This window comes from Schistocerca nitens, chromosome 4 (genome assembly GCF_023898315.1).
Source record: "Schistocerca nitens isolate TAMUIC-IGC-003100 chromosome 4, iqSchNite1.1, whole genome shotgun sequence".
In the NCBI taxonomy this organism is placed as follows: Eukaryota; Metazoa; Arthropoda; class Insecta; order Orthoptera; family Acrididae; genus Schistocerca; species Schistocerca nitens.
The window spans coordinates 439973015-439986796 of NC_064617.1; the positions used below are offsets into that span (position 1 = coordinate 439973015).

The 13782-nt window shown below is 43.2% G+C and overlaps 1 protein-coding gene and 1 pseudogene across 1 annotated transcript in view; both read left to right on the top strand.

Moving 5' to 3' along the window:
* Positions 1-13782, top strand: part of LOC126252363 (regulating synaptic membrane exocytosis protein 2-like) — a 307507-nt gene that overhangs the window by 5339 nt on the left and 288386 nt on the right. Inside the window, exon 2 of the mRNA XM_049953255.1 lies at positions 8485-8597. Within this exon, the coding sequence (XP_049809212.1) occupies positions 8485-8597 (113 nt within the window). The remainder of the gene's footprint in view (positions 1-8484; positions 8598-13782) is intronic.
* LOC126254138 (5S ribosomal RNA) lies at positions 8847-8964 on the top strand (annotated as a pseudogene).

Consider the following 13782-nt stretch of genomic DNA (forward strand, 5'->3'; position numbering starts at 1 on the left):
CCATTAATCAATCGTACGTCTACAATATCTACACTATAGTTTATGCAACAGCTCCAATTATATACATTATCTATGATTGGCATGCGACAATCAGTTTTTGTCTTCTTGCTGCACATGGTTCTGCTTCTGGATCTTATTGTTTGCTATGCGTCGTTGATGCTGTTGCTCCACATTTTTAAGTACTGACTCATGTACCCGAAAGTCATACGACTGTACGTATCATCCCATCTCTAACTTCCCCTCCTCATCTGCTACATTTGCCGGACCGATTCCTTAGATCTACTTTTAGCTAAGCTAACTACGACTGAAACCACACCCAAACTCAGCTCATTTAAGGAGGCAATACTGCGAGAAATAACACACCTAAATTGTAGCTTGTTTGTGGCGGCAAGTACAGGAAGAGAAAATTTCACTAAACTCCCTCTCGTGCTACAACTACATAAAACAGCGTGACAAGCGAAAAGCCGCAAAACTGCAGGCCAGACTCGAAATTAATCACGCAGGCTTACTGTATTGCCCCTGAGCACTCTGATGCCTACTTCATAGTTCACCCTGCCATTTTCAGGTAAGACAATGCCTAATGTTATGTGGCTCTGCCAAGCACCCGTTAATATTCTCAGAGAAAACACTATACAAACAAAGCTAGATGATTTCACACGGAAAGCAGTCCGCTTATACAGTCTCCTTATCGGTAAAAGTTAATGTCCAAGGATGAAGATTCTTTAATTAACGTAAACAACCATTAGATACAAAAATATTACCGTCAGACATATAACATCAGACAATTGTATGACTGTCATCTCGATAGTAAGAGGCCCTATATGTAACAAAAAGAGAAAAGTAATCACGAAAACAACAAAATGACATACCGTAAAATCTTAAATTTTTCATTGCGGTGTAAAAATTGGAAACTTGATTTTGCGTGTTCAGAAATGTAAATTACTTCGAAAGATGCAAAACAAGACGCTTACTCTTCTCTGAATAGTATATTAACGAGTCACAATTGGGCCCTTTCAGTTCATACAGATGTACTGACGAACCAAGATATTCTGAGCAGTACCCACAGTGACACTGAATGGGTTCTCCTCGCGTCGTAGGCACGTGACGCTGTAAGAAATGTATATAAATGGTATAAACACAAATGGGGTTCATTCTGGCAACTATACGGGGCATAAATGGGGAAATCCACTGACATGAGCAACTTCGAAGGCATTTTGGTATGGACCGGCGCCTGTGAACGACCGTCTCGGAACCGGCGAAGATGGTTGCCTGCTCACCATGCTCTGTCGTGATAATCGACAAGGTAGGCTGAAAGTCATTATCCGTCGTAACCTAATCGAATACAAAACAAACAACTGGAATTCTGATATAACTGAACACTTTATTGAAGGTACCATATAATTTATAACATCCTATCCCAAATTTTTTTCCATCCCTGCTGATACTTTTCGTCAGACGATTTCGGACTCTTAGGCATGCTTGTTGCACACTCCTTTGTTAGAATCAGGTCTTCAAAAGCGTTGTAAAAAGCTCGTTTCAAGCTCTTATTGTCTGTGGTTTTGTAGCATTGTCTTTAACATAACACCAAAAGAAGAAATTCGTTGAGATAAGGTCAGGACATTTGGATGGCACTACTATTGTTCCTCGTCCTCCAGTAACTTTTCTACCAAATTTCTCACTACCGCAGTTCCGCACAGCACAGCTGTCGCGCAATGTGAGGCATCATGAAGTCTAAAGTAATGTGAGTTGAAGTCATAGTAGGTCCTTTGTAGGTTGTCCACATTTACATGTTTTCAGTGGACTACAATGGGAAATGACAATTTGTCGCCCTCCCTTCCCACCCACCCCCCAAACACACAGACGCCGTTTGGTATAAAGTCGTTAAAGGACAGTGACCACCAGTGAGTGACACGGTTTTGGATGTGCACCACTCGTCACAGAACACGGGTCCTTGGCTTGTCCGCAAGCAGGGTAGGCAGCCATCTGTGACATGTAAAGAACACTACTAGCCATTAAAATTGCTACACCACGAAGATGACGTGCTACGGACGCGAAATTTAACCGACAGGAAGAAGATGCTGTGATATGCAAATGATTAGCTTTTCAGATCATTCACACAAGGTTGGCGCCGGTGACGACACCTACAACGTGCTGACATGAGGAAAGTTTCCAAACAATTTCTCATACACAAACAGCAGTTGACCGGCGTTGCCTGGTGAAACGTTGTTGTGATGTCTCGTGTAAGGAGGATGGTAGCCTATCGCGATGGCGAATTATCGTATCGCGACATTGCTGCTCGCGTTGCTCGAGATCCAATGACTGTTAGCAGAATATGGAATCGGTGGGTTCAGGAGGCTAATACGGAACGCCGTGCTGGATCCCAACGGCCTCGTATCACTAGCATTCGAGATGACAGGCATCTTACCTGCATGGCTGTAACGGATCGTGCAGTCACGTCTCGGTCCCTGAGTCAACAGATGGGGACGTTTGCAAGACAACAACCATCTGCACGAACAGTTCGACGACGTTTGCAGCAGCATGGACTATCGGCCTGGAGACCATGGCTGCGGTTACCCGTGGCGCTGCAACACAGGCAGGAGCGCCTGCGATGGTGTACTCAACGACGAACCTGGGTGCACGAATGACAAAACGTCATTTTTTCGGATGAATTCAGATCTGTTAGAGCATCATGATGGTTTCATCCGTGTTTGGCGACATCACGGTGAATGCACATTGTAAGCGTGTATTCGTCATCGCCATATTGGCGTATCACCCAGCGTGATTGTATGGGGTGCCATTGGTTACGTGTCTCGGTCACCTCTTGTTCGCTTTGACGGCACTTTGAACAGTGGACGTTACATTTCATATGTGTTACGACCCGTGGCTCTACCCTTCATTCGATCTCTGTGAAACCCTACATTTCAGCAGGATAATGCACGACCGCATGTTGCAGGTCCTGTACGGGCCATTTTGGATACAGAAAATGTTCGACTGCTGCCCTGGCCAACACATTCTCCAGATGTCTCACCAATTGGAAACGTCTGGTCAATGGTGGCCGAGCAACTGGATCGTCACAATACGCCAGTCACTACTCTTGATGAACTGTGGTATCGTGTTGAAGCTGCATGGGCAGCTGTACCTGTACCCGCCATCCAAGCTCTGTTTGACTCAATGCCCAGGCGTATCAAGGCTGTTATTACGGCCAGAGGTGGTTGTTCTGGGTACTGATTTCTCAGGCTCTATGCACCCAAATTGCGTGAAAATGTAATCACATGTCAGTTCTAGTTTAATATATTTGCCCAATGATTACCCGTTTATCATCTGCATTTCTTCTTGGTGTAGCAGTTTTAATGGCCGGTAGAGTACAATGCTAGTGCAGGGACAAGCGTTTCGGAGCGTATAGTGTAGCACATACTGTGGCGCTGCAACAGATGACCATCTCGTGTTCTCATGTTGGCCCATCGTCAGTAAATATTGCAGCGGGATCATCATAGGTCGACCGTTAATCAATGGAAGCACGCCGCCATCCAGGCAAAAGGCTGCTCGCAACGTTCACCGTGACACGAAAGCCGACCTATGGAGGCAACATTGTGTTATGGGCAACATTGACCGGACTTCCGTAGGACAAATGGTAGTAATCGAATGCACTATGAGAGCTGTCGACCATTATTGCGGACCTCTTGCATCCCGTCGTGCTTGATGTCTTCCCCAAGGGCGATGGTATCTTCCATCAGGATACTTGTTGTCCATCTCAAAAGACTGGAATCATCCTGTAACAGACTGAGGAGCATGACAGCGACTTCACGTTGATCTACCGATCACCAGATTCACCTCATCTGGACGTGACGGAAAACAGCTGGGGCGCTATCGGCCGCCATTTCCGCACACACAAACCACAGGGATATTACGTGACCTGTGCTTAAATGTCTAGTGCCACATAGTGTCGGAAACCTAACGAGGACTTACCCCGCAAAATCCCTGCACTGCTGCGTTCCACAGCAGTTATATGAAATTTGATGATCACATAGACTCATTCTAAAGTGAACAAAGAGAAACACATTCATCGGCGGACACAGGGAAATTCAGTCAGTCTGTGCAGGAGATTGCCTACAAAACAGTCGTACGCTTACTTAGAATATTATCACTACACGAAATAGGATTGACAGGGGGATATTGAACATATTAAAAGAAGAGAAGCACGAATGGTTTCTTTTGACTCACTGGAGAGCGTCAAGGGAATCTTCATGAACCTGAAATTGCAAACAACTGAAAATAGACAACTAGTATTCTTCGACAATAGACGCACGAAGTTTCAAGAACCGGAGTATGCTATATACCATGGTACAAGGGTTATTCGGAATCTAAGGAACGATCGGTTGCGAAATGCAAACCACAACGAAAATCCGATGAACTTTTGCACAGGTGTGTTGGGCAGTGTCTCTAGTATGCCCGTCGATCACCTTACCTCGTTCTTTTTAGTTCTGAGCACACAGGGAGCACATAAGATCCCTAGAACAATAGTGTCTCCCGCCAAGACGAGGGCCTGGTGAGAAATTTCGCCTGAAGCTATGCAGCCAACATTATACAGGGTGGTCCATTGATAGTGATCGGGCCAAATATCTCACGAAATAAGCATCAAACTACAAAGAACGAAACTCGTCTAGCTCGAAGGGGGAAACCAGATGGCGCTATGGTTGGCCCGATGGATGACGCTGCCGTAGGTCAAAAGGATATCAACTGCGTATTTTTTTAAATAGGAACCCCCATTTTTATTACATATTCGTGTAGTACGTAAAGAAATATGAATGTTTTAGTTGGACCACTTTTTTCGCTTTGTGATAAATGGTGCTGTAATAGTCACAAACGTATAAGTACGTGGTATCACGTAACATTCCGCCAGTGCGGACGGCATTTTCTTCGTGATACATTACCCGCGTTAAAATGGACCGTATACCAATTGCGAAAAAGGTCTATATCGTGTTGATGTATGGCTATTGTGATAAAAATGCCCAACGGGCGTGTGCTACGTATGCTGCTCAGTATCCTGGACGACATCATCCAAGTGTCCGGACCGTTCGCCGGATAGTTACGTTATTTAAGGAAACAGGAAGTGTTCAGCCACATGTGAAACGTCAACCACGACCTGCAACAAATGTGATGCCCAAGTAGGTGTTTTAGCTGCTGTTGCGGCTAAACCACACATCAGTAGCAGACAAATTGCGCGAGAATCGGGAATCTCAAAAACGTCGGTGTTGAGATTGCTACATCAACATCGATTGCACCCGTACCATTTTTCTATGCAACAGGAACTTCATCTCGACGACTCTGAATGTCGTGTACAGTTCTGCCACTGGGCACAAGAGAAATTACCGGAAAATGACAGATTTTTTGCACGCGTTCTGTTTAGCGACGAAGCGTCATTCACCAACAGCTGTAACGTAAACCGGCACAATATGCACCATTGGGCAACTGAAAATTCACGATGGTTGCGACAAGTGGAACATCAGCGACCTTGGCAGGTGAATGTATGGTGTGGCATTATGGGAGGAAGGATAATTGGCCCCCATTTTATCGATGGCAATCTAAATGGTGCAATGTATGTTGATTTCCTGCGTAATGTTCTACCGATGTTACTAAAAGCTGTTTCACTGCATGACAGAACGGCGATGTACTTCCAACATGATGGATGTCCGGCACATAGCTCGAGTGCGGTTGAAGCGGTATTGAATAGCATATTTCATGACAGGTGGATTGGTCGTCGAAGCACCATACCATGGCCCGCGCGTTCACCGGATCTGACGTCCTCGGATTTCTTTCTGTGGGCATAGTTGAAGGATGTTTGCTATCGTGATCCACCGACAATGACTGACCACATGCGTGAGCGCATTGTCAATACATGTGCGAACATTACGGAAGGCTAACTACTTGCTGTTCAGAGGAATGTCGTTACATGCATTGCCAAATGCATTGAGGTTGACGGACATCATTTTGAGCATTTATTGCATTAATGTGGTATTTACAGGTAATCACGCTGTAACAGCATGCGTTCTCAGAAATGAGAAGTTCACAAATGGAAATAAAATTTTCAAACTTACCTACGTTCTGTATTTTACTTTAAAAAACCTACCTGTTGCCAACTGTTCGTCTATAATTGTGAGCCATATGTTTGTGACTATTAGAGCGCCATCTATCACAAAGCGAAAAAAGTGGTCCAACTAAAACATTCATGTTTCTTTACGTACTACACGAATATGTAATAAAAATGGGGGTTCCTATTTAAAAAAACGCAGTTGATATCTGTTTGACGTACGGCAGCGCCATCTAGCGGGCCAACCATAGCGCCCTCTGGTTTCCTCCTCCAAGCTAGACAACTTTCGTTCTTTGTAGTTTTTTCGTTTGACGCTTATTTCTTGAGATATTTGGCCCGGTCACGATCAATGGACCACCCTGTATAACTGTCGTGCGCTTTCTTTTTCGAGACAATTCTCAGCCGCATTCTGCAAGGGCAAGGAAGATGCTACTGCATCATTTTCAATTGGAAATGTTTGATTACCCACAATACAGCCCGTAATTGTCTCCCTCTGAGTGTCAGCTCTGCTCACATGAAGCGCTGGCTATGAATACGCCGGCGGCTGTGGTCGAGCGGTTCTAGGCGCTTCAGTCCGGAACCACTTGGCTGCTACGGTCGCAGGTTCGAATCCTGCCTCGGGAATGGATGTGTGCGATGTGCTTAGGTTAGTTAGGTTTAAGTATTTCTAAGTTTATGGGACTGATGACCTCAGATGTTAAGTCCCATACTGCTTATAGCCATTTGAACCAATAAAGACAACATTTTGGCACAGACAACGAGCTTTAGGCCAGCGTGGAGAATTGGCGGAAAACACTGGCTGCTGCCTTCTGTAAAGAGGGTATTGAAAAGTTGGTACAACGCTACGACAAACGTGCAAGTCGAATCGGCGACTAAGGAGATAAGTAGCTCGAAGTTGTACCTGACTGCTGCAAATAAAACAGTTTTGATTTTCATTGTGGTTTCCATTTCGCAACCTATCGTTCCTAACTTTCCTAATAGCCCTCGTATACTATAGTACGCTACATATTTATGTCATGGGAATCGCGAATAGTTCTAGGCGCTCAGTCCGGAACCGTGCGACTGCTACGGTCGCAGGTTCGAATCCTGCCTCGGGCATGGATGTGTGTGATGTCCTTGGGTTAGTTAGGTTTAAGTAGTTCTAAGTTCTAGGGGACTGATAACCACAGCAGTTGAGTCCCATAGATCTCAGAGCCATTTGAACCATTTTTTGAATCGCGAATACTATATTTGACTAATTACAGTGCGCACAGGTGCATCTAAGCAAAAATTATTCTCGCGTTTCACAAGCCAATGGAATCGAAAGAAATCGTAATGTGTTTACAGTGTAAACTACACTACGCCATGCGCTTCAGTGATTTATAGAGAAAGCTGTACGTCGTACACGCTTGCATTATCCTTGTCTTACTTTCATATATAATTATCACCGTTGCTGAAGCATTATCACTGCACGGAATTAGTTTTTGTATACATCTGTTGCAGAAATATGCCATGGTAAAAGAATGATAATCACCTAGTTCAGCTGCTTCCACTTCGTTGTTGTCATAAAAGTGCAAGTGCCATCATATTGGACAGTCTCTTCTCTTCAACCATTTCGTCAACGCCCTCCACAATTCCTTAGTCACTCTGAGAGGTGCCCTCTCCCGTCGCCCTTCACCGTGACTATTCTGATATTGCAGTAATATTATTTCCGCCCTTCTACGAACCACTCACACCGATATTGCTGTGACACGTAAGCAATACAGAAACTAAGCGTCTGCTCAAATCTCACATACCGCAGCAGCTTTCATTCCAATAGTTTTCCTAAACTGGTTAATTACAAACACTTCCCGGCTGTGTCGGAGATTTTCTCCCCTTAGGAACTGGGTGTTGTGTTGTCCTTTTCATCGTCATTTCATCCACATCGACACGCAAGTCGCCGAAGTGGCGTCAACTCGAAAGACTTGCACCAGGCGAACGGTCTACCCGACGGGAGGCCCTAGCCACACGGCATTTCCATTACAAACACAGTTACTTGTAAATATTGTCATACGCCGCATATACCGAAGAAAATTTTCAGAATTTCATCAACAGAACAGCCTATCGAGGGATGTCTAGCATAGTGCTGATTACATCATCGCCCGCCGCGGTGGTCTCGCGGTTAAGGCGCTCAGTCCGGAACCGCGCGACTGCTACGGTCGCAGGTTCGAATCCTGCCTCGGGCATGGATGTGTGTGATGTCCTTAGGTTAGTTAGGTTTAAGTAGTTCTAAGTTCTAGGGGACTGATGACCACAGATGTTAAGTCCCATAGTGCTCAGAGCCATTTGATTACATCATCGCAAAGTTTACAAATATTTTCGTCATTCGCTTTGTAGATCCGAACGAATCTCATGTGTACTCATTGCTGTGCCCATAGGTACTGGAGTGGGATGGCGTGTCGCTGGTGGACCGAAGCTTCGAGGAGGTGTGCGCCATCATGGATCGTTCCGGAGAATCCGCAGAGCTGCTCGTCGAACACGCCACAGACTTGTGAGTCTGCACCATCATAATACTTCACTCACCAAATTCTGCCCTTTAATAATATGCACGTGCAACAGACCCAACACTCCCGTAAGACTGGTAAATCACACTGATATTTTGAGTAAACAACTCTCTCTGCTGATTTTTAGCGTCTGTAATGAGAAAACTTGTGTTTGGTGCAAATTTTAATTTGTGATTCACTGAGTAACCAGGGGATACAAGAAGACACCAAAGTGCAGAACTGTTACATAGTATATAGGCAACGGTCTTGCCGCAGTGGATACACCGGTTCCCGTCAGATCACCGAAGTTAAGCGCTGTCGGGTGTGGCCAGCACTTGGTTGGGTGACCGTCCGGGCCGGCATGCGCTGTTGCCATTTTTGAGAGTGCACCCAGCCTCGTGATGCCAATTGAGGAGCTACTCGATCGAATTGTAGCGGCTCCGGTCAAAGAAAACCATTATAACAATCGGAAGAGCACTGTGCTTAACACGCGCCCCTCCTATCCGCATCCTCAGCTGAGTATGACATGGCGGTCGGATGGTTTCGATGGGCCACTTGTGTCATGATGACGTAGTGCTTGCTACATAGTATATAGCTTCGTAGTAACATCTGTGGGCTCAAAATTTCAAGGTTTATTAGTAGCTCGTAGTTGTATTTGTTGCTTATAACCGTTGTACTTGATGATGGCGTGATTCCTAAACTGGTAAGCGGTATTATAATAGTTACAGATAAGTGACTCGTAAGTAGATAATTAGTAAAATATCTGAAGTTCTGCTAGTACTGTTTTCATTCTGTGGCTGTAATGATTTTTATAGGATCATGTGCATATTCTCGCTCGAATAATGAATAGCTAAATTTCTCATTTTTGTATTTTTTCATACAGGTAGAATTAAGAAGATCGCCGATACAACTTGAATACGTAGGTTATGTTTTGTTGTTGTTATTTTGTATATTGTTACATGTTCACTCTCTTAGAAATGCGTCATCCACAACAGTGTTCATTGTAAGCACTGTACAACAGGCAAAAGTTAAAAAATCCTAATGATTCCATTTGTGCACAACTAAGGAATATTGTTTAGTAGGAGGACTGAAGTGGAATTACATTTGTGTTTCCAACATTAACTTAAGATTCTTTTACCATGTTGAGAAACTACTCTCTGTAAAAGTATAACTGCGGCGTCACAAAGTATTTAATCGTTTTAAAAGAATTGCAACGCTTATAAACTGTCATTTTCAGAATTTTTTTAAGCAATAACAAGTCAGACTTCGATAACACAGTTCTCTGCCATGTGGCACTGTTTAGCTACCTTGTCTTTAATTTATTTCACTGTGTTTCGGAAACTTGTCTCAAATACTTCTAGGTGTACGACATGTATTACATTGTTGAGAGGAAGCCATATCCCGCTAATGGCAGTAGGTGGAATACGACGTCATTTTAACAATTCATATAGTTTGCGCACTCATTTTACAAAAAGTTAATGTAGTATATCCGTGTACTGTAACTCACTAAATAATGTCTTTTAAATGAAAAGAAATGTAAAATAGCGAGGAACAGAATCAATAGAGAGGAAACATAAGGAAGAGAAGAGTAACACGAGTATACATCTCAAGTGCAGGTAAAGTAAAAAAAGAATACAAAGACAAAGCGTACAAATCAGTAAAACGTTCTTTTGGAGACAAAAGGAATAGAAGCAGAACATTTATGAATGGAAATAATAATAGATTGGATAATGATGATGATGATGATGATGAAACTGCAAGAAGATAGAAACAGTACCTAGGAAAACAGTATAGCGGAGGGAACTGTCTCAAAACACTATTAAGGATGAAACAGAGGTAAATGCAAATAACTTGGGTAAACCTATCTTGGAAAAAGGGTTTCAGTTAGCTCCGAAGAAACTGAAAAACAGTAATTTCGTGTTACGACAACGTTACAGCTTAACTCCTTAGGTAAGGAGGACCTCATGCATACAGTATGCATGAACAGGGGAAGCTGCTCACAGATTCGGGGAAATATTTGTTGATACTCATTCCCTAGACAACAAACGCCAGAAAATTTGAAAATTTTAGAACTCTGAGTCTCCTAAATGGTAACCACAAATGTCCTAAACGCCATATAGCACAAAGCTGAAGCTACAAATCTCCGAAAATCTGTCTGAATTCCGCAAAACAAAAGAAACAATACAAAGAAGTAGCTCTAAATTCAGCTGCACAGAAACGACTACTATTTAGCTACATACATTGCTCTCATAGACGTAATAGAAGCCTTTGATATAACGTGGGGCAAAATGTTTGAAGATTTGAAAAAAAGCCGAAACAGATTGTAGTGAATGATGAGACAGCTGTTACTGCTGGAAAAATAAACCAAGAAGTGCCGATACGAAGAAGTGTTCGAGACAAGGTTGTACATTATCACTGATTACAGTTAACCTCTAAATAGAAGGGACATTCAAATGAACGAGACCATGGAAAAAAGGTGAGTAAGCTTTTTATTATTTCAAAAGTGATCACAATAACTTTTAATACATTTATCCCACTGTGAGATAAGATGATTAGTGCCTTCATGGAGAAATCTCTGGTTGCCTACGGAACGATGATCGTACATAGAGATGCACCTCTTCTTTTGTAGTCCTGTCTTCTTCAGTTGCGTGTAATATTACGGTATATATTGATAATATTTACTTTATGGACCGTCTGACAGCAACTGAATGACACACAATAAAGGTGAAACGCGTATGGCACTAAAATTGTGTTTCATTCAGTTGCTGTCAGACGGTCCATAAAGTAAATATTATCAATATACCATAATAATGCACCTCTTCTTCCGAAGCAAATTGACGGCCACCAATGTCTTTCTTCAGGGCTTTAAAAATATGGAAATCGCATGGAGAGAGATCAGGACTGTATGGAGCATGTTTAATGGCCTAGGTTATTTCAAGAACGCTGCAGAAGTTTCCATTAGAAGTCCTTAAACATCCTCCATACAGTCCCGATCTCCCCCATACTATTTCCATATTTTTGAAGCCCTGAAGAAAGACACTGATGGCCGTCAAGTTACTTCGGACTAAGAGGAGGTCTGGGTACGATCATGTTTCCGTAAGCCATCCGAAACATTTTTACCATGGAGGCATTGACCACCTTGTCTCTCTGTGGGATTAATGATTATGGGCGCTACGGTCATCACTTCTGAAATAATTAATATTCACTTACTTTATTTCCATCTGTCTCGTTTTCATTTTTTTTGTCCCTTATAAAAAAGGTACTTAGAAAAGACTGACAGACAGGTGTCATAATATAGCTCAAAGAACGGATATTTTAAGCTATGCACATGATGTACCTGTCATTGATTAAAGTGCAAAAGACCTTAAAGCAATGTTAATTATGAGGAAGAAAGTAGTATGAAAATAAATATGTCCAAAACAAAAATAATGGTATGTGATAGAGAATAGAAATCAAGTCCGATCTTACGTAGGAGCTACTTGAGCAAGTTATTTCTGTTACTCATTCATTAAGAAAGATCAGCAGGGATGGATGGAACAAGGGAGAAGTCAGAAGCAGAATTTTTCAAGCAAGAACTGTCTTCAAAAACAAGTAAAATATCTTCACTTCAAAAAGCAGGAAAAGGTTTTTGAAAGCAGTCTTATATGTTTTGCCTGTGAAGCCAGGACTCTGGAAACTGAGGAATACAAGAGCCTAAATTATTTTGCGATGTGGTGTCATAAACGCACACTTAAAACAAAGTGGACTGACACTGTTACAGACGAAGAGGTCTTCAACACAGAAAGTGAGAAGAGAAGTCTGTGGAGATGTAGTCAAATGTATAGTACAGCTTACTGCCTCTCTAATGAGACACGAGGGACTTCCGAGCAACGTAATAGAGCAGTATGTTAATGAAAATGGAGCTACAGGAACACTACGATTGAGCGGGCCGCTGTAGCCGAGCAGTTCTGGGCGAGAAACCACGCGACCCCTACGGTCGCAGGTTCGAATCCTTCCTCGGGCATGGACGTGTATGTTGTCCTTAGGTTAGTTAGGTTTAAGTAGTTCTAAGTTCTAGGGGACTGATGACCTCAGATGTTAAGTCCCATTGTGCTCAGAGCCATTTGAAGACTACGATTATAATACACAGACCAAATTATGCTCACATGAAATTTAATAACTACGGAAAAATGAATATGAAATTGGAAAGACTGAAGAGAAGAGATCTGCAGAAAATCTGGTGCAAACCAACCCTCGGATTGATTTCCAAAAAAGAACAGCGGAGTTTGACGATGACTGTGCGCTTCCACTTCCTCAGTAACAGGTCTGCAGCCGTACATGAGAGCCCTTAAAAAGTAAGTTATGCATCATGATAGCAGGCCAACTAACTGTCAATAACTGCAGTGACCAAGACCCCTGCCGCTATTTTTCAAAATAGTCACCAGGTCCCTGTCAGAAAGTTCTACCAGTGGTTTAGTACGTCGGTGATAGAAATTCACTCGTTGGTCAAGGAGCCATTAGAAAACCTGTGTGAGAGTCCTAAACGTTGCAAATCTCTTTCATCTCCAGATGTTCTTTCAGACTGTCGAAAATACGGCAGGCTTTGGTATTCAAGGTGTCTTACATCCTTCATGTAGTTAATAAACAAGATTTTTATTTGTTTATAAAGACAAACCTGCATCCTTTCTACACTGAATAGCCAAAGAAACTGGTAAATTTGCCTAATATCGAGTAGAGCCCCCGCGAGCACGCAGAAGTGCCGCAACACGACGTGGCATGGACTCGACTAATGTCGGAAGTAGTGCTGGAGCAAAATATGGTTCAAATGGCTATGAGCACTATGGGACTGAACTTCTGAGGTCATCAGTCCCCTAGAACTTAGAACTACTTAAACCTAACTAACCTAAGGACATCACACACATCCATGCCCGAGGCAGGATTCTAACCTGCGACCGTTGCAGTCGCGCGGTTCCAGACTGTAGCGCCTAGAACCGCTCGGCCACAATGGCCGGCGTGCTGGAGCAAATTGACACCATGAATTCTGCAGGGCTGTCCATAAATCCGTAAGAGTACGAGGTGGTGGAGATCTCTACTGAACAGCACGTTACAAGGCATCCCAAATATGCAAAATAATGTTTCTGTCTGGGGAATTCGGTGGCGAGCGAGAGTATTTAAACTCAGAAGAGTGTCCCTGGAGCCAGTCTGTAGCAATTC